Raw genomic sequence first — 26,041 nt, 5'->3', positions numbered from 1 at the left:
GCTGCATCTTGTTCTAGCTATGTAGAAGCTGTAGCTGCTTCATTTCTCTTCTTGCTCTGTGCTTGTCTACAAGATATTAAATTTGAAGGCATATACAGTAGAAAACCCATGATAGCTTTGCCTTAGGGTCACCGTAAGTTGGAAAGAACACAACAGTTATGAACATTTAAAGTATATGCTAAATTCCATGAGGCCTATGGAAAAAGAGGGGGGAGGAATGCAAGGCTTTTGGTAAATTTACATTTGTATTTAGGGTCTTGGATTAGCACAAGAATAAATACGATAATTAGTAATATATTGCAGATTAAAGAAACTTATTTTAATAACATAACTGTAACAAAGTTTATATTTGTATGAGCACAACAGAAAACACTAGAGCACAAGCTTGAGGTAAACAGAAAAACATTTAAACTGTGGTGCTTCCATAAAGTTAGTAGATTGTACTTAAAAACTTCAGTTCAGATATACATTATCTGTTTTCAGATTAGTTATGTCTCCTTTAGAAAGGAAGAAATTGGTGGTCTAATGTTGTACAGATGTTTTGGACTTCAACTCCCATAAATGCCAGCCATTATGACCAGCCAGTATGTAGGAAATAAAATCTGAAACATTTGGGGGACACCAGCTTGCCTATTTCTGAAAAATGGGAAGGGGGCTCAGAATGTATGCATTTAGATTTTGCTCTGCAGCCCTCCTCATCCCAAAGCAGTAAAGCTTCTGGCTGAGGAATGCTGGGAGTTGCACTCCAATGACATCAGGTGGGCTGCATGTTGCCAGCCTGTCATATATAAACATGCAAGTTTACAATTCATTGTATTTCCACAATTAAGATATATGAAGAACTCTTTAAGTAAAAAACTAGACCCTCATCCAAATACATAAATATATTAATATATATTTCAGTCAATGAGAAGCAAAGTAGATAAGAGGCATATATTGAATTGAAAATCTATTTCTGATGGTAGGAGTGTGATTGATTCCCAATCTGATGCTAGTATGCTAACACATTATTTGTCTCCCAGAAACTGTTTCTGTTAATTTGTTCCTGTTTGTTATTACAGAATGTTTCTAAGTGTAGCATACGCTCAGAACCTCTTTGGAATGACACACAAATTTGGTTTCTATAGTTCAAAAACTTAAAAAGTTGTATGAGGCATGTCTGAAGTCTTGAGGAAGCCCCATTGGGTATGATTCTGTCCTCTTTCCCTCTCCAGATGCTTTTTAAAAAGTTATTTTAGTATCAAATGAGTTTATAGCACATAGAAAATAACTCTTGTTTTTTTTAAATCAAACCTAAGGTTCATTTAGATACAAGTTGTTTGACTATTTGGATCTTAAGTGATGGGTCTGATTAGTTATAATGTGCACTTGATCACATTGCAATACATTGCCTGTGCTTATTTATATAGAGCAGATTACAGCTATCATTTTCATCTTGAAAATACCTGCTTTCTATCTGTTGATACTAGCTAATGAAAGTAAAACATGCTTCCTCAATACCATATTAACTGATAACAGAATAACATCTTGAACAGAACATAGTCCAGTGACTATCACATCGTCACCTGTTTTCTCATATATGATTTTTAACATCTTTGCCTTACGAAGAAGCCAGTGAAGCTCTGAAAGCTTACATGATTCATTTTATGCTTTGGAATTGACTGAAGATATAACTTGTTTCTGTATTTTGTTGTATTTTGCTGCATGGCCATCACAGCTACTACATATACTCCATTCCAAACCATTGAATTACTGTGATATGCTTTATTCAATACTTATTGCACTCCATGAGTGTTCAGTTATCTGTTATCAATATCAAATTGATCAGATCAATCATATTGCTCACTGTTTTGTCTTTGAAGTTGCTATAAGGCAGACATTTTTCTTTTAAGGTTTATATTTTTGCTTTTGTTGACTGACTTTTGTAGGAGTTTGTAGATAAGGAGATACTTGGGTTTTTTTAAAATGAGAAATGAGCATGTGGAGGAGGGGAACATCAGACAGACAAGCACTTAATGCATGAATCAGTGCTCTAGTACAGTATAAGCCAATCAACATGACTCTAGTCCAGGGATCCTCAAACGTTTTAAACAGAGGGCTAGGTCACAGTCCTTCAAACTGTTGGAGGGCTGGATTATAATTTGAAAAAAATGAACAAATTCCTATGAACACTGCACATATATTATTTGTAGTGCAAAAAACACTTAAAAACAGTACAATATTTAAAATTAAGAACAATTTTAACAAATATAAACTTAATAGTATTTCAATGGGAAGTATGGGCCCACTTTTGGCTGATGAGATAAGATTGTTGTTGTTCTGTGCTTTCAAGTAGTTTCAGACTTAGGTTGACCCTGAGCGAGGGCCAGGTAAATGACTTTGGAGGAAACATCCGGCCCTTGGGCCTTAGTTTGAGGACCCCTGCTCTAGACCATATAGTAAGTTTGAATAGGAATTATCTTTTACATCCCCTTTCTCTCTGCTTGTTGCAAGTATTCATGGTTCCAGCACTGTGGAGGAGGCTTATTCCAGTTTTCATCCTTGCACTTCTGCCTCCATGACCACCCAGCAAGAACAATGGCTTTCATATTGTCTTACGCTTAAGAAAACTATGATTTTGTAACACTTTTCCAGATCAGGCAAGTTGAACATAGGACCAGTTTCTGTTGGTGGATACTATGGATCTGGGAGTCCACATGGCATATTGGCAGAGAAGACTGTGATTGTCCCTTGGCTCTTGAAGTAGAAATTGAGAGAGTGCAGGGTGAGCATTAAGACTGGCTACATATACAGCCTCTCTAGTTTTAGTGCTGTGAGATTAAAAAGAGTGTACACTGAGGGAAACTGTTCACATCTTTCCTGAGCAAACTTGACTTACCCAGCTGAATCGTATTTCTTTCAGACAATATTTTCAATAGGTCAAGGCAGGTTAGACATGTAATAACTTTACGCTATAGGCTTTGGGTATTGTAGTAAAGAGACATCTTGCAGCAGAAGTTCTGTTTTCCAATGTCTGTAGACTAGTGTTTAACTTCCCATGGGGGAAAAAATAAAAAGTACTCACTGAGAATTCATCTGCTTTTTTGAATAGCAACTGCTTGACTATTGAGACATATTTAGATTACAGTCTTAAGTATATCAGAATAACTTTTCAGCCTTGCTTGCCAAAGCCCACTGCGTTTTTGTCTTGAGAGATATACCATTCGGTTATTGAATTTGGATATTGTCAGACTTTAAAAAAATCCGACATATAGAACTCTGTGAAGTATATATATGGTCAGGGTTTTCTACCATCCACAGTCTGCTCTCTCTTTTTTATATTACCAAACTGAGTTTAAAAAGCATTTTTGATATTTCTGGCATTATTTAAAATATGTCTCAATTACCTAAAACGAACTAGCTAAATCTTTCTGTGAGTAGTTCTACATTAACATTTCTTTGCTTTCTTCTAAGCAAGGAAGATGAAAAATAAAGGTTAGTGGTGTTTTAAGAGTAGTTTTCAAGAGGCACATATTTGTATGTGTGCGCTTGAAAATCTTGGGATTTCAGCAAACTTACTCTTATTAAATAATATGCAAAGATGCTAGGAGTTGGGCCTGGCTTTATGAACTGGATGATTGTGCAGATTGGTGGAGAAAGTGATTTTTGATGATTCCTCCCCAGTTCCAGTTTCTTCTCATCTCTTATTCTAGATTGTTTTCCAGAGCAGTGTGTAGGGTGATGATGGAGGGAGATACTGGAAATTTATGCTGTCTCACTTTTCTCCCTGTTGGGAAACTCTGCTACAGCCACACTCTTTTTGTTAACAGAAGAAGCCCTTTCTTCACTGGAAGTCAACTTTGCATCTTATCCCACTACTGCAGAACTATAACAGTACATATGGAAGTAAGTTCTGTTTGAAACAGAAGGGACTTACCTCCAAGTAAACATGAAGAAATGTGTTTAAAGCAATACTATATTAGATTCTACAGCCATGAAAGAAGACATTGAATTGCTTGAGGTACTGAACCAAAAGAGAAGTATAAAAGTTTAGGTACTTGTTAGGTACCATTGAAAAGGCATTAAATCCTCAGACAATCACATGAACAAAATACAAGCTAAAAACCTTAGCGGTAGTTTCAAACTATCAGTAGGTAACTTGAAAAATAATTTCAATTTACTTTATTTGAAAATGTTCTAATAATTGGACTATAGATGCGTTCAGTTGCACAAAAAGCATTTCTTACAAAAATACAGTAGTATAATCAGAAATATTCTAGAGGCAGGAAGTGTTCATCTTTTTTGATCCATAAAATTAAGCTGGTGCTTCTGCTTAGTTGCAAAGCTTTCTTGCTGTCTGTTGTTCCTTAAATTTGCTGATCTCCTCTGAGATATTTTTTATGTTTGAAGATAAATTTGTTGGGTCACATACTCAATTCTTAAAAAAAAATACCTCAGTGTATCAAAACTATATGAATAATTTGGAATAATTTTGAAGTGTTGTATTCCTATAATGCTGAAAGATTCAATTTGCAAAGGTAGAGCAATATAGTAGAAAAGGATAGTTGTACAATTGAAAGATTACATCTATAATCCAAGTATGGGACTACATCTTGACATCCTGTTGGAAATATAAAATAATGCTCCATATCTATCCATCTTGTTACCCCATCTTATAGAAGGGAGCAGATTGGGGAGATTACCATGGAATTGCAGCTCTTGACTTAGAAAAAAAGTATAGGCATACGTAGGATGGCAAAGTGAGATGAATTATGGCATAGAGATTTGTGGGCTAGAGACCACCATGTGAAATTAATGCCACTATCTTTGGTTGGTAGATGGGCATGTTCATGTTAACAATAATTATAAGCATGAGATGTGGTTCTTGCAGCCTTGTATTATCATGTGTATACATTTTGTTTGAAACATTGGAATCGCCAAAATACTGTATTTGAAGAGAAATGCAAGAGTAATTCTTCTGTTATGCTTGAATCATTTCATAGATTTAAAAATCTTGATTCCATATAGAATATGAAAATAAATGTTCAATTTTATCATTAAAGTTTCTGTGAGTGTTGATTTTGGAATTATTTTTCAGCTCATTTTATAAAACAGAATTTCTAGTACATTTTGTGATTTTTAAAACTGATACAATTTTTCTTTATTAGGGCATAGTGATGTATTTTAAATAAGTATTTGGTATGTTTAAAATGAGATATCAGATTTAAATGTCCTGTAATTAAAAAACAAAACAAACTATTGTATGAGATTCCAAACAGATGCATCCAACACCAGAAACTAAATGATAGTTCTAAAAGACTTCAACTTTTAAAATTACCATAGCATCATAGATAACAGCAGATCTTCAAGTGTAGCTATAGTAATAATAATAAAAAGGTATAATAATATATTATTTCCTGTATGCTCAAAATGGTGTGGTAGAGAAAACCTCAGTGGTGTTGTGGTAGTTTGAAAGGGAAGTGGACTCAATACATTGTGCTATAAATTAGAAGTGAACCATTTGTTTTTTGTGGGGGGGGGGAGTGTTGTGTCACAGCAAAATGAATCAATATGTTGGTCCAAGTGAAATATTTTACAGCCCTAGTGCCACTACCGCTATAGATGTATGAAGTTAGTGGTTCATTTGTGTTGTGATTTCACTGGGATGGACCTGAAGATTATTATTTCTAGCTTTAGCTCTTCCTTACTTGCTGAAGACAAATAAAAACCATTGGCACTGTAGCGAGGTTTTTGTTCATGTTGCAAGAAGTACAACACAGAGACACTTCTGCTTGTATTGTCCTCAGAAGGGTTTACACTTTGGCAAAGAACTCCTTCTCTTTCAGGCATGTTGGGTCGCAGTTCATCATTTTGTGGGAGCCATTTCTATCTTTCTAGCAAGGGTTCTAGCAGCTTCAGAGTGAACTGCTTTCCTCAAAAAGAAATAGTCATGAAGAATAGAGGGGAGGTCTCACCAGGAGCATAAATTCCTGTCTGAAATCCATATTGCTTGCATAGTGAACTAGGAGAAGAGGAAGGGAATGAAGGAAGGCAACATAGATTGTTCTGTTTGCTTGCAATCCATTGGGCTTGCACTGCAGATGGGTTGCAGCTTTTGTGCTTTCTGTTGATACATTCTTTTTGTAAATTTTGTGATTTAATTTTTAAAAAGGTTTATGAACAGACTAGGCATAGTATGTTTTCTTTCTCTCTGGAGTTGAAAGGGTAATATACCTGAATTTTTTATTGTATACATGGTAGATGTTTGATATTGAGATGTCTTTGTGTGTTTTCAGTAGAATGAGCATGGGAAGCAATTCATATATTTATTTCAAACACTAATTTGCACTCTTTAGAACCCAAAACACTTGCAGAGAACTCACCTGTTACATGCTCCAGTATCAGACTTGGATCTGTCTGGTATCAGGGGTGCAATTGTTTTGATCTTGCAAAAGTACAGTACAAGATTTGGACTGGCAGTTCAGTCCTCTGCATACTTGACAGAAATAAAATTGTATAGAGATACAATTCTATGCAAATGTGCATTGGACTACAGCTAAGAGTTAAATGGGAAGAAAATCCAGTAAACATAACTAGACGTAGAAGAGCAAGCATTCAGAGAGGACTGATCATGGTGATAATAAATGCTGAGATTACTTCCAGAGTTATTAAAAAATTAAAGATTCCAGGGTGCAAATACTTTTCAGAATTGAAATACATGGTGCAGTTTTACTTTCTCAGTCATTTTTGTGTAATTAAGTATGTTGAAATCCACATATTTCTGCTGATTTAGTATCTCAGTCTGTAAGGTGTAAAAGAGACAATTCCTTACACTGAATCAGTTCTAGCTTGTGTGCTTCTGAAATGTGAGTAGCATGTTAATTTTTGGCTACTACTTATTGCATTGTAACTGTATGGTTAAAGCTCATATTTCTTATCTTAGAGTACAAGAATGTGCTGGTTCCAATTGGTAAGATTTGGTAGCTTTCCTCTATGTTTTCCTGTTAAACCAACCTTACAACCATTGCTTTAAAAATGGCTTCTGAACTTAAGAAAGTAATCCATGGTTCCATAGAGGAAAGCTGCTAAATGGGGAACAGTTGAAAATCTTCCAGGTCAATGCAGTTGTGTTCCTCTCAGGATTTTTACCTGGTCAGTATCTCTGTAATAAACCCTGTGCAGTTGGAAATACATAATTCTGCTCATCTATGTGTCCAGGTTTCTTTTTCTTGAGGTAATGAGGTAAAATTTAATTTTTAATGCTGATGGTTCTGAGATGTTTTGCTTGTTCTTTTGTCCCAGGATCTATTTTCTTGGATCAATGGATTCTAAATCTACTTTATTTTAGGGTTATGAATAAAATGGTTAAGATGTTGTTAAAATGTCTTGAATTTGTAAACTTTTTACAGTAATTTCTAAGCATACCTATAATTTAATGTTTGCAAAGAACTTAAAAATATTTCAGAACACAGCACGTTGTATTTGATCTATCCCCACTTACTCCCCCGCACTTCAATTCTTTGTAGCTTCAATGTTTTATCTGATACAATAAAATGGTCAAGGTGCTAGAATTCTTCAAAGTGTAGTAACTTGTACAACTATTTGTAACAAGAAGTAGAACGCATAAAATATTTATTTTATTTTTATCTTGCCTTTCTCCCGATAAAGGGACTCAAAGATGGTTGAACTGAGTTAATATATGGGTATGGAAGACATTGATTTGAATCCTCATTCAGTCATGGAATTCACTGAGCAACCTTGGATAAGGCAAAGGCAAACATTCTTTGAACTTATTTTGCCACTGTAACCTGAGGATAGGATTGCTATAATGTGAAATCATTGTGAAAGTATATAACAACAAAGGGCAGCAAGCACCTGGTTCCTGAGTCATTGTGTGGCAATAGTGGTTTGCATTTTGGACTAGCACTCCAATGGGTAGGTTTGAATCCCCACTCATTCAATGAAGCCCATTGCATGACCTTGGGCAAATCATACCTTCTCAACCAAAGAGAAAGTCAATAGTAAGCATCCTCTGAAGAAAAACTTATGACAGACCTTTCCAAACATTTCATACTGGTGACACACTTTTTCAGACATGCATCATTTTGTGACACAGTAATTCAGTTTTACTAGCAAACCAAGCCATTAAAAGAGATATGGACACATACATAAATTGTAATAACAAAATATAAAGGGTTATAACATATCTATCAGATGAAAACCTTTCACACACACATGATTTATTGCTTATTTCCAATAGATCTGGAGGTTTCTTGTTACCTACCTACCATAGCAGCTGGCGCACAAACGTGTCTTGACACACAGTTTGGAAAGTTGTGCTTTAGCATTTCAGCATAGGCTGGAATCACAGTTACTATAAACATTTTATAAAGATGTTTTGCATATTTTTCAGTTTCCACCAAACTTTAGAGGAAGTTTGCTATTGATTTTTCTTTGGCTGAGAAAATATGATTTGCCCAAGTGAGTTTTCATGACTTGAGTGGAGATTCAAACCTGTCTTTTGGAGTGTTAGTTCAAAATACAAATCACTGTGCCACACTGGTTCTAAAACTAAGACTCAAGTACCAGACACTTTCTGCCTTTTGTAATTGGCTCTCAGGATGCTCTGTGTTTCAGCAGTCCTATGCAATTTTTCAAGTTTTGCACAGATACTGTTTTCCATTGCTGCCAAATGTCCATGTTTTTCATCTCTTAGTTATATTGTTCTCAGGTATAGATTTGTTATTCAAAAAATTAATCAGTTAATAATTAAGAGCATTGTGGCAAAAATAGGATCAGTTTGAACTAATAGTTCAACCTAACACCTTCTGGATCTTTTAGATTGCATTTCCTATTATTGCTGTGTATTGGCTGTCTGCTAGGGCTTTTATGCATTGTGGTCCTGAACCTATAATGTGGTCTTTCTCTTCTTTCTATCTTCCTAAGCATTTTTGTCTTTTCTAGTGAGTCGTGTCTTCTCATGATATGCCCAAAGTATACCAGTTCAGTTCAGTCACCTTGGCTTCCAAGGTTTGATATGCTCTAGAACTCTTTTCACACCTGTTTCCTTAGAGTCTAATTTTTATTTACGTATGACACATTCACCTTTTGACATGTTCATATGAGTTAAGGAGATAGGGTAGAAATGTAGCCTTCCCTGACCCTCTTGCCAATTGGAAATCATTATGTATCTCCATATGCTAAGATGACTGTAGTCCAATATTTTGACAATCGGGATGATCAGTTCTCTCTTCCATAGTTTTTCATCATCTCTACACAATCAAAGGCTTTGCTATCATGTATCAAGTGCAGGCTAATTTCCTTCTGAAATTCTTTTGTGTACCCCATTAGCCATTATGTTTTCTCAATATGAATCCTAGTGTCTCATCTTGTTCTTCTGGCATTTCTTAGTCCACATATCCTAAATGTCCTTGTAGAACTTTAAACAAAAGTTGCCTTGTTTGGGAAATTAAGGCAGTAGTCTGTTACTTCAATCCTTGGTGTGTCCCTCTTCTTGGGGATTGGAATATATATTGCCGAAGATACAAACCAGTAAAACCTAGGAATGTCTTGGTCTTTCAAAGATTAGTGGATATTATTATGGGATATGGATATATAACTTAGGTCATATCCAAGTAAAATTAAATAGAGCAAGTTTTTGCATGTTCAGTTTGGTTTGAACAAATGCGTCTGTAGCTGTTTTTAGTGTTCTTTTTGGCTAGAAATGTCTGGATCCTGCCAGTTATCAAACTGAAAGTCCTGCAAGTCCAGACCAAGCAAAGAGTTGGTGAAATGCTTGAAGTGTAATTGCTGTCATTTATTTCACGTGCTACTTGATCAAATTGTAATGGATATCTACATTAACCCATTTGCAGATTTGTATACTGATTGTTGAAACCTGCAGCATTTAAATTCTAAGGACTCAGAACATATTATGAATGTTCTGAATGCTAATTTCTTAGCATTAAGTATATATAAGCACACTTTCTGTTTGGAGTAGCTGTAAAATACCAGTATTGCACATTCTGGTATGAATATTGTGCTGTATCATACTTTTAAAATATTGATTGAACTTAAGAAATTATATAGATGTGCAAGGTAGAAGATTTGCATAAGATGCTTTAGGATTCAGTTTGATGACAAACTTACATTTTACAAATTTACAAAGCAAATTTGCAAGAGTTATTGTATCCTTAGGTTGGATACTGAACAGTTGTTTGCTTGCTGTAGACCAGAGATGTTTTTTGCATTGTCAAAATTTTCAGTTGCTGTACTTTTGTGTGTTCGTTTGGATGTCACTTCACTCTGTGTTCATGCTTGTGTGTGTGTTTCTTCAAGTTTCCTGCAGAGTTAAGGTGACCCCATGGATTTTATAGGACTTTTAAGGCTATGAGGAGGAGGTTTGGTGCCACCTTCCTTTGAAATATAGTCTATATCACCTGGGATTCATGGGTGGTCTCCCATACAACTGGGGCTGTACAGTATTGTCAAGTGTTTTAGGGAGTCTGTGGTCATTAAACATAGGATTTGAAAGATCTCTCAGTTTTGGCAGCAGAGACAGCAATGTTATAAAACCACTTTCTGGTTTTAATTTTATTTTTTCTGCAGTCTGTTTTCAGCCATTTTGTTTTTAAGGTAAGGTGCTTAGGGTGATAGGTGTGTGTGTTCAAGGTGTATCTCTTCTTCAGGCAGCAGTTTGGACTTTTTACAAGTAATTTATCTCCAGAAAATAAATTCGGGTGTATAGTTGGAGGATTCTCGGATTTTTGGAGAGCCCAGGAGTGACATGGACTCTAAAAAAGGAGGGGATACTGTTCTTGTTCTTGGGCAGCCATGTTTTTGGGCAGGCAAGACATTACTACTTGCAAATGGGAAGACTTCATGTGGTATAATATATGAGTCACTTCTGAAGTATTTGTTCATCTCACTTCAGTTGTGAACTTGCTATGTGACCTTACAAATTAGTGTTCCCTTGTTCTGTGTCTCCTTTCAGTATGGAGTTAATGTTGGTGTGTCTTAGTCTGTATTTATAAGTCTTGCTGGGGGCCTTGAATTTCTGACATGCTTTATGAATGGAAGGTAACAACTTTTTTTCTAACTGAAGACTCCTTCTGTAATTAATAATCCCAACAGAAATAGAGATAAAAACCCTCAAATACATTATTATGTATAATGTGGGTTGTAGTGGACTGAGAAGCTCAGGAGACTCAGGTCACTGCGGCCCATTCATTGCTTCTCAGCCATGTCTCTTTCACAGAGGGAAAATTGATTTTCTGGGGGAAAATGAATATTTTACAAAGCAAATTAAATGTGAAATGATAATATGTCTGTATTGAAAAGTTACTTTTGTCTTTCTGAAATAATCTGTTCAATCTGCTAAACTCCCTCTTTTGCCTCTTCCCATGTAGATTTCGGATCCCTCTTTGATTTGGAACATGATTTACCAGATGAACTGATTAACTCCACAGAACTGGGACTTACCAATGGCGGTGACATTAACCAGCTTCCAACTAGCCTTGGTATGGCACAAGATGCTGCTTCTAAACACAAACAGCTGTCTGAACTACTACGAGCTGGTAGCTCACCAAATCTTAATATGGGAGTTGGCGGTCCAGGCCAGGGCATGGCCACCCAATCTCAACAGAACAATCCTGGAATGGGAATCTTAAACAGTATGGTCAAAAGCCCTATGGCACAGGCTGCATTAACATCTTCAAACTTGGGAATGGGTGCAAGTGGACCAAATCAAGGTCCATCAACTCAATCCACTGCAGGAATGATGCCAGCAGTAAACAGTCCAGTAACTCAGCCTGGAATGGGAATGAATGCAGGAATAAATGCTGGCATGAATCCTGGTATGTTGACTGCAGGAAATGGACAAGGAATGATGCAGGGACAAGTTATGAACGGTTCAATTGGAGCTGGGAGAGGACGGTCCAACATGTCGTATCCAAACCCAGGAATGAGTAATGCTGGTAACTTGTTGGCCGAAACACTGCAGCAAAGTTCTCCACAAATGGGAGGACAGGCAGGCTTGCGAGGACCTCAGCCTGGTGGCGTAATGAACAAGGTAAGGCAAGAATACTTTATTGTGATCAAACTTTTGAAAAATAAAATACTTCATAATATTCCTGGAGAATAGAGTTGTTAAAGGCATTTAATTTGACTTTGAATGCATTTTATGAATGTTTGTGAGCTTATCGGTGCACAATAAGAAGGAGGTGAGACTGTAAGTGGAAGTTCCTGTGTTTTCAATCAATTTGAAGAGTTTGTGTCTACTCACAGTACATGATACAAAACAAAATCTTCCACTGATTTCTTACCTATAAAATGATTCTATGTGATGATAAAACTATTAACATATGTTATCTAGCCTGTCTAACATTAAAACTACACTGGAGGTCAAATAATGGCTTTTTGAAAAGAAGGATTTCCGGTTGTCTCTTTTTTGTAAGAGTTCCTCTTTGTTGTTGTTCATTCGTTCAGTCGTCTCCGACTCTTCGTGACCTCATGGACCAGCCCACGCCAGAGCTCCCTGTCGGCCGTTACTACCCCCAGCTCCCTCAAGGTCAGTCCAGTCACTTCAAGGATGCCATCCATCCATCTTGCCCTTGGTCGGCCCCTCTTCCTTTTGCCTTCCACTTTCCCCAGCATAATTGTCTTCTCTAGGCTTTCCTGTCTCCTCATGATGTGGCCAAAGTACTTCAACTTTGTCTCTAGTATCTTTCCCTCCAGTGAGCAGTCGGGCTTTATTTCCTGGAGGATGGACTGGTTGGATCTTCTCACAGTCCAAGGCACTCTCAGAACTTTCCTCCAACACCACAGCTCAAAGGCATCGATCTTCCTTCGCTCAGCCTTCCCTAAGGTCCAGCTCTCACATCCGTAGGTTACTACAGGGAATACCATGGCTTTGACTAGGCGGATCTTTGTTGCCAGTCTGATGTCTCTACTCTTTACTATTTTATCGAGATTGGACATTGCTCTCCTCCGAAGAAGTAAGCGTCTCCTGATTTCCTGGCCACAGTCTGCATCTGCAGTAATCTTTGCACCTAGAAATACAAAGTCTGTCACGGCCTCCACGGTTTCTCCCTCTATTTTCCAGTTGTCAATCATTCTTGTTGCCATAATCTTGGTTTTTTTGACGTTTAGCTGCAACCTAGCTTTTGCGCTTTCTTCTTTCACCTTGATTAAAAGGCTCCTCAGCTCCTCCTCGCTTTCGGCCATCAGAGTGGTGTCATCTGCATATCTGAGGTTGTTAATGTTTCTTCCAGCAATTTTCACCCCAGCTTTGCATTCATCCAGCCCCGCACATCGCATGATGTGTTCTGCATACAAGTTAAAAAGGTTGGGTGAGAGGATGCAGCCTTGCCGTACGCCTTTCCCAATCTTGAACCAGTCTGTTGTTCCGTGGTCAGTTCTGACTGTTGCTACTTGGTCCTTGTACAGATTCCTCAGGAGAGAGACAAGGTGGCTTGGGATGCTCATCCCACTAAGAACTTGCCACAATTTATTATGATCCACACAGTCAAAGGCTTTAGAGTAGTCAATGAAGCAGAAGTAGATGTTTTTCTGAAACTCCCTGCCTTTCTCCATTATCCAGCGGATATTGGCAATTTGATCTCTCGTTCCTCTACCTTTTCTAAACTCAGCTTGAACATCTGGCAACTCTCGCTCCATGTATTGCTGGAGTCTTCCTTGCAGGATCTTGAGCATTACCTTACTGGCATGAGAAATAAGGGCCACTGTACGGAAGTTGGAGCAGTCTTTCACATTTCCCTTTTTTGGTATGGGGATATAAGTTGATTTTTTCCAGTCTGATGGCCATTCTTGTGTTTTCCATATTTGCTGGCAAATGGCATGCATCACCTTGACAGCATCATCTTTTAAGATTTTAAACAGTTCAGCTGGGATCCCGTCGTCTCCTGCTGCCTTGTTGTTAGCAATGCTTCTTAAGGCCCATTCAACCTCACTCCTCAGGATGTCTGGTTCTAATCCATTCACCACACCGTCAAAACTATCCTCAATATTATTATCCTTCCTATACAGATCTTCTGTATAGTCTCGCCACCTTCTCTTGATCTCTTCAGCTTCTGTTATGTCCCTGCCATCTTTGTTTCTTATCATACCAATTTTTGCCTGAAATTTACCTCCAATGTTTCTAATTTTCTGGAAGAGGTCTCTTGTCCTTCCTATTCTGTTGTCTTCTTCCACTTCCATGCATTGCTTATTTAAAAATAGTTCCTTATCTCTTCTGGCTAACCTCTGAAATTGCGCATTTAACTGGGCATATCTCCCCTTATCCCTGTTTCCTTTTCTTTCCTCCTTTCTTGGGCTACTTCCAGTGTCTCAGCAGACAACCATTTTGCCTTCTTGGTTTTCTTTTTCTTTGGGACGTACTTTGTTGCCGCCTCCTGAACAATGAACAATGCCTCTTTACTTAACTCTTTACTTCAGGGTAATAAAGCTTGTCCTGTATGAGCATCACAGGATGCTGATAATCCTGTAATTATAAGTATAGTTTGAACACACAGATCACACATTAAACACCAATTTTTCAGAGGTGGGTCGTGAGCATGGCCAGTCCCTATACTTTGAATCCCAAAGTGAACAGTACACCTGATTTGAAAGCAGTTAGATTCAACCTCTAATGAAGATTGCTTGCCTGGTTTTGCAAGAGTTCTAGAGGTCCAGGGTTTCTTTGTGTTTTGAGATTTCGCAGAAGCCTGGAATTCTCACAAGAAATCCTTTACTTATAAGATTTGGAAGAGTAAGATGACATAATAATGTTATTATTAAATCCCAAGGATTTTTTTTTTTAAAAAAAGAGGTCCATAGAAAATAAATGAATCTGTATTGTTTGCAGTGGTGTAGTTTGACAAATCTCATAGACATTTGGTGCCAAAAAGAAAAGCCTGTCTTCTCCATAATCATCACATATGACTTCTCTCTTTAATTAGCCAGATTTTGTTGGGGGTGGTGGTGTCTGTTGTTGAGAGGCATAGCATATGTTTTACACATAAAAGGCCTAGATTTAGTTCTTAGCATGCACAAATACGTAAGTTTTACCTGGAGGAAGTTATTTTTTATTGAGAAACAGCTTGGCTTAGTGGGTGTTGGACTACGTTTCTAGGAGACTACAGTTCAGTTCCCTGCTTAGCCATGATAAACCAACTAGATAACCTTGAACAACTCATTCTCTCAGGCTTAGGGGAAAAATTGGGAAGCCATTTATTTCTCAATGAATTTTCCAAGAAAACCTGAAGATAGGCTTGCCATGAGTAACCCAACTTGAAGGCAAGTGATAATATTTTTTCCTTAGGAATGGAAGATCAAATTTAACGCCAATAATAATGGAAACAGTAAAATGTGAGTGAAGAGGAGCATACTAATAAAAATATGCAATGAATAGCTGTTGCTAACACTCATTTTGGTGCCTCATATTTTAGCCCTGTGTCTGGGTGTATTTGACCTGCTGATTCCAAAAATGATAAAAGTTTTCTCCTACCAGCTCTAGTTTTTGAGGTGCAGAGCATATGCCATCTACCTGTTGCCATCTGCCCACCCATTGAAAATCTGATAACCCTATCTAAGAAACTAGACCTGACGCAGTTTTTTATTTCCCTAGACTTGCAAAAACCTTCCTCTAGGTTAGTAGTCAAATTTAATACTGGTAGGTGTGGAGAGTCAGAGTGGTATAAACACTAGATTACTAGACTAACGAGGACACCTGGGATTCTGATTCCCAATTCATCATTATTTGCATCTAATGCAGGTTGGAAAAAAATAGAACCTACATGTGACATGCCACCCAGAACTTTATTTTTGCAGTCCCAGAGCTTATAAGAGCTCCCCCTGAAAGACTGCTCACCACTTCAGAGTTCTCCTGGATCTCTTTCTCCAAATGTCAGCCCAGGTTGATGAGATGGTCAGGAGTGCTGGTTCAAAATACGACAGCCAGATTGGTTACAGGAACTTCTAAGAGTGAGCATATCACATCTATCCTAAAGCCACTCCACTGGCTGCCAATTAGTTTCTGGGCAAAGTACAAGGTGTTGGTTTTGACCTTTAAAGCCCTACATGGTTTGGATCCAGGCTACCTAAAGGATCGCCTTCTCCCATAGAATCCACTCCACATATATCAGTCTTCTGGGGGGGGGGGGGGTGTGTCTGCTCCAACTGGCAACTACCACACAGAGGACCTTTTCATTGGCCACCCCACGAATGTGGAACAACCTTCCAGAAGAACTCTTGACAGCTATGTGAGCTGTCGGACTTTCACAACCATCTAAAAACCTATCTCTTCCTGTAGACCTACCCAGACAGTCTTTAAACATGAATTATAAGTGTACTTTGTTTGATCTCTGTTTTGTGTGTTTTAGTATGTATTTTGTAGAATATGTTTTGGTGTGTAACTTTTATGGAGGTATATTTTAGTGTGCGTATTTGTAGTATTTTGCTGTGCTTATATATTTTAATTGTTTTATAACCTGCCTCAAGCCATAGGAGAGGCGGGCAAGAAATATAATAATAATAATAATAATAATAATAATAATAATAATAATCCCACACATGTAGTTTTTGTATGTGTTTTGGGGAAAAGTTTCATTCAAAGAACAGACCCGCTTCCCATACTGATGGGTTAGGTTGCTGTCCAAGAAACCCTGTAAATGTGAGAAAAGGCTGACAATTGGCCAAAATGGAGAGCAAATATAGGATAATATCATTTCTGGCATGCCCCAATGTGTTGGAGCATTGTGTATGTAGAGGAAGTCAACTGAGCTAAAATTGGCTTCCATCTTGGATTGGATGGATCTGACAATAGATGTCATAAAACTGAGGAGGATGCAATGGATATCTGTGAGGCCCTAGAAATTACCACAGGTAAAAACAGATTAGTTATGAAATTACCTTGTTTTTTATTTACAGTAGTTTGTTACCAGGTCCAAGTCTTTGCAACAGTGTGGGATAGAAATCTCAATAGGGAAGTATTTGGTGTACTCTGATGACCATTTAGATAAGCAGAATAAACTACCATATTAGTAACATAGTTCATCATTTGGATGTCTCTATGGCAGAAGGGGCTTTGAATATAGTACAAGAACCTTAAATTTGCTACAGATACAAATAATAAATCGTATGTCTAAGTGAAATCTGGTATTTCAGAACAAAAATCTAACCTTGGTTGGGCATCACTTAATGCCCATCTTACACTATAAAATAATTAGACTTTTAGAATCTTAACCCATGTAAAAGAACGTTAAACAATGTACATGCTTAGTCATTTTTTACTAATTAATCAAGGGAAACCTATCTATATTAACAAAGCTTTTCTACCTGAAAGGGATTGTTAACTTGTTAACTGTAAGTAAAGCAGGGTCTTTTCTGAAGCACGGCAGCAGTAATGCAGTGTTACTCAATAACATTTCTCATTGAATATCTCCCATTTTTTTTCCTGCTACACTTATTTCTGTTGATTGCAAAAATTTCAGCTCATCCAATGTCAAATTTGAGTGGCTGCAAAGGAAAATGATCTCTTCAGATTTCTGTGCAATATTCTTTAGATTTTAAACTTGGAACTTAATGGGATAGTACAAGTACTGTTTGGTGTGTTAGTTGAACATTTCTTTTTAAAGGTTTCTTCCACTTACGCCATTTTTTTCATGTTATGCAATCACTCCAGTTCTAATTGTTCAAAATATATGCATTTGTTTTTGGACTTTTTAAAAACACAAATTAAACCTGCTTGCTTGCAGTTTTAAAAATACAGAACATATGTCATCTACCAGTTGCCGTCTGCTCATGCATAGAAAATTATGATAACCATATCTAAAAAACTAGAGCTAGTGCAATTTTCTGAATCAGCACCCCCAATAGCCCCAGGAACAAGCCTAAAAAACATGGCACCAATAATTCCTTTTTGGTGTGTACTGTGCAATCGTAAAAGCTGTTGGAGACTTCTGATACTTCTGATCAACTGAAATGAAGTTTTTAAAAACAATATCTAGTTGAGAAAAGTAATTTTAGGACCAACTTGTACATATTTTGAAAGAAAACAATGAAAGGAGTCTCTGGAATACATTTAAACGACTCAACTGGCAAATGTTCAGTTAGGTGAAAAGTATAAGTTACTCTGTAACAAAAGCAAAATTCTGTTGCATCCTTTTTTACCTGTTACGTTGAAAAAAAATCTATCTGGATCAATGTTCTTGCTATATTATTTACATACAGAGGCAGTTCATAGTGATTTTTAAGGAATGATTTTCATTCATTCAGGGTAGTAACAGATGTATTTTTCTTAAATTGTCCTTAAATATAACTGGAATAGTTTTTTACTTCCAAATGTATGGCTATAGCATTGGCTAGCATGCTTCTGCGTAACAGTTGTAATTTGATTTAATAGCATTAGACCTATAGAAGGCTGTGTGAAAAAGTGCTTCTTTTCTCATAAATTGGGTCATTCTTCCCTTATCTATTGCAGCCTTCCACATATGTTCAATTGTGTGTTTTGCAGTCTCCCAAGCCTTTCAAGAGAATTTTTTTTTGTAAGGGAGGGGAACAGTGATCATGGGTGCCCCAGGTTATGTGAATTGGAACATTTTTGGTGTGGAACAGAACTAAGTGTATACTTTGAATTTCTCAATCTTGGCCCTGTACATTTTAGTTTGCTGTAAGTATTAGGTGGCGGATGACCGGAAGCAGCCATGTTCCTTTAAGCCTGAAAAGAGCTTAATTCTGTGCTTAATTTCATAATTGAATTTAAAAAACATGATTTTGTTTTGAGAAAAATTGCATGTGACTGACACTGTTTTAAGAAGGATGTGGCTGCTTTCTCCACACAATGAAATGCATTTTTAAACAATGCCTTCTGTAATACAGGCTAAAGTGATTGAAAAACTAGATTTATTTTCACATAATTTCATTTTAACACATTGAGTATGGCTCAATTTCTTCGAGACCAGTACCTGCAGTTTCAGTTGGCCGCATCTGACAAAAATGTCCTGTTTATTAATTTCCTAGATCTTCCAGTGTGACTCTGTTGTATTTTTCTGTTGGAAGTTGATCCTTAGCAATGCTTAGGATCAACTTCCACTGTAGCAGTGTCCATTCTATGAATTTCTTAGGTTCCCTAGCACTATATACTATGATATGCTTCCTCCAGAAGTTGTTCATTAAGTAGGATTTGCTATTATTATCATACTGTTACCCCCACAGATATGGTGACTGTACTTTATGTTTAATAATAATAATACTTTATTACTAGATTGCCCTCTTTAAGGGGACTCAGGGCAGTTTATACAAAAAAAAGGCAAACATTCAATGTCCAAACATTCAGTTTACTCCATTCAAGTAAATGCAGATCTACAGCCCAACCCTGTGCATTTTTCTCAAGACAGTTCCATTGAACACAGCACCAGCTGTTTGTAAAAAGTGTGCAGGAGATTATTGGTTTAATAAAATAGATCAATTAATTATCTGTGATTTCTTTTATCAGTGGTCAACCTTAACACAACCATGTTGTTGTGTGGCTTCAAGTCATTTCCGATTTACAGTGACCCTAAGGGAAATCTGTCACTTGGGTTTCTTAACAAAATTTGTTCTGAGGAGGTTTGGCTTTTCCCTCCTCTGAAGCTGAGAGAGTGTCATGTGCTCAGAGTCACCCAGTGGGTTTTCCATGGCTTAGCAGACACAACAAACCTTAAACTATAGAGTTATTGTCCACTGCTTAAATCACTACACCATGCTGATCTTCTAACATAGCCTACATTGTAACACTGTAAATATGAAAGGGGTTGTTTCTGATTTAGAATTGGGTAGTAAAAAAAGTTGGTGCTTAACACATCTTTTAGGTGCAATTTGGTGTTGCTGTTGTTGGATTGGCAGAAAGGGAAACATTTTAGTTTTAGCTTTATGTCATTTGGACACAAAGTTTCTTTATAAGCCTGCTAAAGAAGAAACGTGAAATGGAGGCTGATATTCTATAGTGCATTCAATAAGATTGGCAGAGAGCCCAGGTTTCACTTTTTTGAGGTGGAATTGGTACAAGCTGACAGCAGATGTGTTTGATCTATGTTTCTCTCCAACCATCTGCCCTTAATAACTCTAAGTCTAGAAAAAATGGGCAGGAAACTAGAGATTTTTTAAAATTCTGTGATACTTTGGAAGTGAAAGCAGTTGTAGCTTAGGTACAATTGAAAATGCTGTTTGTATGAAAATTGCTTCTTTTAGCTAGTGTCACAAAAGTTGTGGGTTGAACAGTATTCACACTGTCCTTATTTCTACTCTTAAGAGTGGTCCATTCTACATGTGATGGATTTCAAATCTCTACGTCTTCAGCCACTATGGCTATGCTGATTGGGATTACTTGGAAATCTTATCTCACATCTTCGTGGAGTTTGTTTCCAAAAGGTACCAAATCCTAAAAGAATGAGTTATAGGCAGCAGCACATTGTTGACTAGGAGTAGAAAATTATGTACAGATCAGACTTCTCAAAATATTATCAAATCACTTCAGTACAGACCTTGGGAAATTGCATTTAATAGCAAGAGAATGCATATCAGAATTTTTTTTAATTCCTATAAAATTTGGTTCCTTTTGGATAAGTCTGAGCTGTAATATAGAAGTCTTCTATTTGAAGATAATGTTATCTTAATGTAACATAACTAATAATGAAACTTATACGTCACTTTATAAATGCTCTTTAGATCTGCAATTTAGATAGGTGTAACACCTAAAGTAGTGGGGGGAAAACCAGATTGGACTTTTCTGATGTCCTGACTCTGAGAACTGATATAGTTATTCTAGGCAAAACAAAACAAAACAATTTTTTAAGGGCATAGTTTGAATTTAACAGCAGGTTTACATGTACTGGGATAAAGTGCTTTGGCGGGTATAGGATTCATAACTTAATAACTGTTCAACAGTCCTTCAAACCTATAGACAGGATTTGATGGTCTGAAAAGCTGTTGTCAACTGTGTCAAATAATGTAAAGCAACTTCCTAAGCTCCTGTGCTTATCATTAGCTATTGTGAGACCCTGAAGTTAGAATACAAATGGTAACTTTTTCAATTTGTTATTAGGAGTACAGTTCCCATGTATTAGATGCCACGGGATAGCTTATATCCATGGACATTAAGACCTATGCATTTTCATCCATTTGTTTTCATGTGCATATCTTCTAGTAGACTCTTAAAGACCCAGTATACTTTACAGTATCAGATCATTTAAAAACAAAAGTTTTGTTTAGCTTTTATAAACTTAACATGGCATTTAGCAAATGTTTGCCTTTACTATTATAATTTCTTTTGTCCGTGTAAGGCCTATAGTTTTTCTTGACTGCTAAAGCTAGGGAATAAGTCTCTATTCTAAGAACCATTGTTAAGAAGAGCCAGCAGATTTTGCCATGGGGCTGGAGTCTTATATTTTCTTTTTAATGGATGATGGAAGAATAAATTTTGTTTTTGCAGTGGGAGATCCCAGTGTAATCTGTGCTGTAACTGCTACACCTAAAGAGGCTTCTTAAATTTTGAGTATTTTAAGGAATATATTCCTGTTCTGTATATCTGGAATAACTGCTGTGTTCACCTGTAATCACTGAATACAGACCATTGTCTGTTCTGTGACTGCTCTTAGACCTCGTTTGTTGCATTGGTTTGTCTGCAAGGCTCTTGGAGTTGTGGTTAATAAATACTTATTTTAATATGGCTTTTGAAATGGACACTAATCCATCTTTAATTATCATGTACAATAACCAGTACCTGTAAATATTTGTCTTCTTATTACACTGGGTTGATGGCATCAACAGTTTCTATCATTCTAGTGCAGAGGTGGGAATCATAAAACCCTCCAGCTGTTGTCAGACTGCATCTCCCATCATTTGTCATCACTGGCTATGCTGGGTAGGACTGCTGAGATGTGCAGTCCAAGAACATCTAGTGGGTCTCACAGTTCCCAATCTTATTCAGGCAACTCCAGCAATCATGTTTACAACCTACCTTTCTAAAATAAACTAAAATAGATTCTTTAGATCAGAACTCTGTCCTGTTTTATTAATGATCAGCATTCAGTAACCATGTTAATATATCTTGTCAAACTGGTGTAATGCTAAGGTGTATTTTCATTAAAAATTAGTTTCGTGCATGGCATCCAGTTACAATTAAAAATTAATTTGGAAAGTCCTAAATCCAGTATTACAGATAAGTTTGAGGAAAGTATTGGAAACAGCTAAGGACATGCATTGTGATTATCTAGTATAACTTTTTATAATGTTTTGCTTTTTTGTTACAAAGCTAGATTATGTGAATAATCATTTTTACAAAACTATCAAGTAACAATTTCAAATTAATTGCTCTAGTGATTTTAGATAATTTAAAAATAAAACATGGGTAGTCATTTTTATTTTATTGTTTGGATAATTGTAGTTTTCCAGTATAGTGAGAGAAAAGAAAATACAGCTTTTCAAAGCCATTTCCGTCTGAGGCTCCCCATACCTACTACTTTGTGTGGAGGTCAAAAGAAATTGTGTCATCAAAATGGCCACTAGTGGCAGATAGACATTGTCCATTTTGCTTTTTAGAGAATTTTAACCCCTTGCCTTTTTATTCCAAGGTCTCTTTTTTGCCAAACAGAAAGTGCTTCTTTAAAACCATCTGCTTTTTGTACCCCTTTTTTATTCTGCTGTGTGAGCCTGGAATAAACAAAGGGAGTACAAGAACCCTTTTCAAATTTGGTACTAACCCAAATACTCCAAAGACTTTGCGGGGTGCTTTTGGAGTATTTGAGGGCTGATTTCTTTCCCCCCTCAAATTGGGATGTGTGTGTGGGAATTGATGTGATATAGGGTCCTTCAGCTTCCTGTTGAAGTTTATACATTGGTGTCTCCCACCAGTGAAATATAGCATGGATGAAGAACTATAGTTTGGATGTAATGAACCATCAGCTTTGTACCAGGTTTGTGGCCAATAGTTAGTTAGGCCATACCTTCTTTCTTACCCAAGCTTTTCCTATAGCCATGCTGCAGTTAAGATTGGAGGGAAAACTCTCTTTGATACGTAATTTCAATGTTAGGAAAGTAATTTGAGAGCGGGGAGGATCACAGGTAAGGTAAGGTTTAATTATTCTTAGCACAGCTATAGCACCTGTCCCCTTTGAAAATCCTTTCTAGGGTACTTTTTCATGGCATGGGAAGCTTTTTTGGAAGCCCGATTCCTGCTAGGTGTGGCACAGGCAGGAAAAAGGTATGGGCCCAGTAGGTGCATATATTTTGACTATGAGTATGGTAGCAGTAAATTCGGGCACAACTAATAAGTATGGGAATTATTAAGATTAGAAATCAGGAGCATGAGTCGCCCTAGGGCTGAGAACGGCGGTCAACAAATGCAGTAAATAAATAAATAAATAAATGATCTCATTTATGGAAAGGAACATATGTCAGTAGTAGCCCATGTATTTTGCATGTTGAAGAACCAAGGTTCAGATCCTGGCATTTTAGTTTCTTATCTGGAATCCTAAGGCAAGTAGTAATTGATATGGACAGTACAGAGTTTACTATATCAGTTGTCTGATGCAGTATCTTACATTTCAAGTTTTACCTATTGCAGACCTCTCCAATTTGATAACCTCTTCAATTCCCATAATCTCTAACCAGCATGGCCAGCGGTCAGGAAGTTGTAGTAAAAAAATAAACACAACAGATTTGGAAGGTTCATCTAATGTATTGCTTAAACTTCCTCTACTGATTAAGTATCTGAGAAGTTCACTCTTAGTTTACAGTTAGCACAATAAAGTGATTTGGTTTATTTGTAGAAAAGTAAAGAATGGATTCTGCCTGATACGTGGACTCCATGATCTTTCTACATAAGTTAACAGTCACTGCTTTTACACTTCATTTAGTAAAAGTGTGAGATGCAAGGAATGGATGATCCAAAACATAATGAAGATGGTTTCAGTTATGAATTTAATATACAGTTGATCTCTACAAGAGGGCAGTTTTTTTATTTTGCAAGCATGATACTTTTATTGGGGTATCCTTGCATTTTAGGTTGTTGACTCTGGGCTCAGTTACATTTAAAAAGCTTTTGAACTTAAAATGTTGAGATGGAAACGAAAACATTTCCATATAGTAAGTCTCAACACTTTTGATTACTGTTATTGTGTAGTGTACTTTCACACATTTGTGGAGTTACAAATAGAATGCTGGATACTCCCTAGATCACACACGGGCAAACTAAGGCCCAGGGGCTGGATGTAACCCCCTGGGCACTTACCTCAGGCCCTCCTCATTTTCCCTGTCCTTTTGGCACAAGGACATGGTGATCCACCACATTCTTATGCCAAAAAGATGGGGAGGAAGGCACACAGCAGCTGAGAGCTCTCTCAGCCACCGCATGTCTCACCCTCCTGACATAAGGATGTTGTGATCGGCCCCATCCTTATGTCGCAAGGACAGCTCAATGAAAGTACGTGGTGACTGAGAGCCCTCCAGAGCACACTCAGCCATTGCTTGTCTTGCCCTCCTCCTGGCATAATGCCAAGAGGACAGCCCAAGGATCGGGTGAGGAAGATCGGAGCAGTTGCCGCAAGCAGCCCTGTCCGTATGCTGGGAGGACAACCAGAGGATGACTCAAACCTTGCCCTACTCTGGCTTCTCCAGGGCCCTACATCTCAGTGGCCCGCTCTGCCCAGTGTGTGAATACCCCCTCCCTCCCAGCCCAGTCCTGCTGGCCCATGCCTGCCCTAGATGTAACAGTGACAAATATTGTATAAAAGCAATCTTGCAGTCAATTGGTTACTATGTTGAATCTTCAAAGTAAAAATTGTTTTGATTGATATATTTGTGAATTAAAACACAGGCAGATGTTGCAGTGTTGCTTCTTGTGGGTATTTAGAATTGTTTCATTGGTTCTTGAGTAATGACCAAATTAAAATGCTTTAATTGATGAGGTCTGCCACACATTTGACACACAGGTTCAGTCTTGATTGGCTATGAAACAGCGAAATCATGTTTAAAATGCTCGAAATTGTAGTAAATCTAAACAATACAAATGTACAGCGAGCCCTTAATATCTTTTGGGATTTGGTTTCATGGCTTCTCGTGGATACTGAAATCTTATTCTGCAAAAAGATGCCTTCACTGAAGCTTTTTCATGATTCCTTGTTTCCATGACAACCCCAAATTTTCAAAATCCAATTTTCACAGGAACAGAAACCGAAGTGAAATCTTCTGAATAGTGGCACAGACAGCAGCAAAACAAACATTATAGGGGTATTAACCCTTCCCCATGCTACCCAAAACTGCAAAAATGGCTGGAATTACACTACAAATTCACCAGTGGAGGCACCTTTTCCCAGGACTTACATACAAATTCAGTTCAAGAACAATCCTAAAGAACCTATCTTGCTGGTAACCTGGGGACTATCTGTATGCATATAAAACTTGACTGCAAATATTCAAGCTGCCTGTAGATTATGAATTGGTGTGCATGTTTTGACTTCCTTTAATAATGAAGAATACTCCTGCCTATAGATTTTAGGCTAGGCTGTTTGGTATAGTAATATTTGAAGGTCTAAGTTCGAGCTACAAAAAGACAGCCACCTTGTAACTTTGACTGAGAGTGAATCAGAGCAAACTAAACAATATAGCTAGAAGCCAAAATGTGGCTTCTGTTTTCCACTAGTAGGAAAGGTGAGGAACTTGATTCTTACGTCTTTAAAACTAAATAATCAAAGCTAGCACCCCAAATTATTATTGTTACTCAAAACTACATGTCTTAAATTTATTTCAGCTTTCTAGTGGTAGGGACCTACTATACTGCCTACTCCACACTTCATAAGGAACATTGCATTATGTAGATTTTTCAAAGTACAGTATTGGCAAATGTTTTAATTTTTTGGCAGCAAAACTGTATGTACTGTTATCAAGAATAGTAAAGCAATAAGTAAAAATATACAGTATAGGAGTTATAGTTAAGATATAGATGGACCTCTTAATTGTGCACATTTATTTGGTCAGTGGAACTTGTTAATAATGCTAATGAAGGCTCTTAGAATTGTAACCAGAGACA

General features: G+C 37.2%; 1 protein-coding gene across 1 annotated transcript in view; it reads left to right on the top strand.

The window, feature by feature from the left end:
* The window catches only part of EP300 (E1A binding protein p300), an 86,824-nt gene that overhangs the window by 4,461 nt on the left and 56,322 nt on the right, over nucleotides 1-26,041 (top strand). The window contains exon 2 of the mRNA XM_060777112.2: nucleotides 11,388-12,049. Within this exon, the coding sequence (XP_060633095.2) occupies nucleotides 11,388-12,049 (662 nt within the window). The remainder of the gene's footprint in view (nucleotides 1-11,387; nucleotides 12,050-26,041) is intronic.

The sequence above is a fragment of the Anolis sagrei genome, chromosome 5 (genome assembly GCF_037176765.1).
Source record: "Anolis sagrei isolate rAnoSag1 chromosome 5, rAnoSag1.mat, whole genome shotgun sequence".
Classification (NCBI taxonomy): domain Eukaryota; kingdom Metazoa; phylum Chordata; class Lepidosauria; order Squamata; family Dactyloidae; genus Anolis; species Anolis sagrei.
The sequence above is the reverse complement of the archived record's forward strand: the minus strand, read 5'-3'. Positions and strand labels throughout refer to the sequence as shown.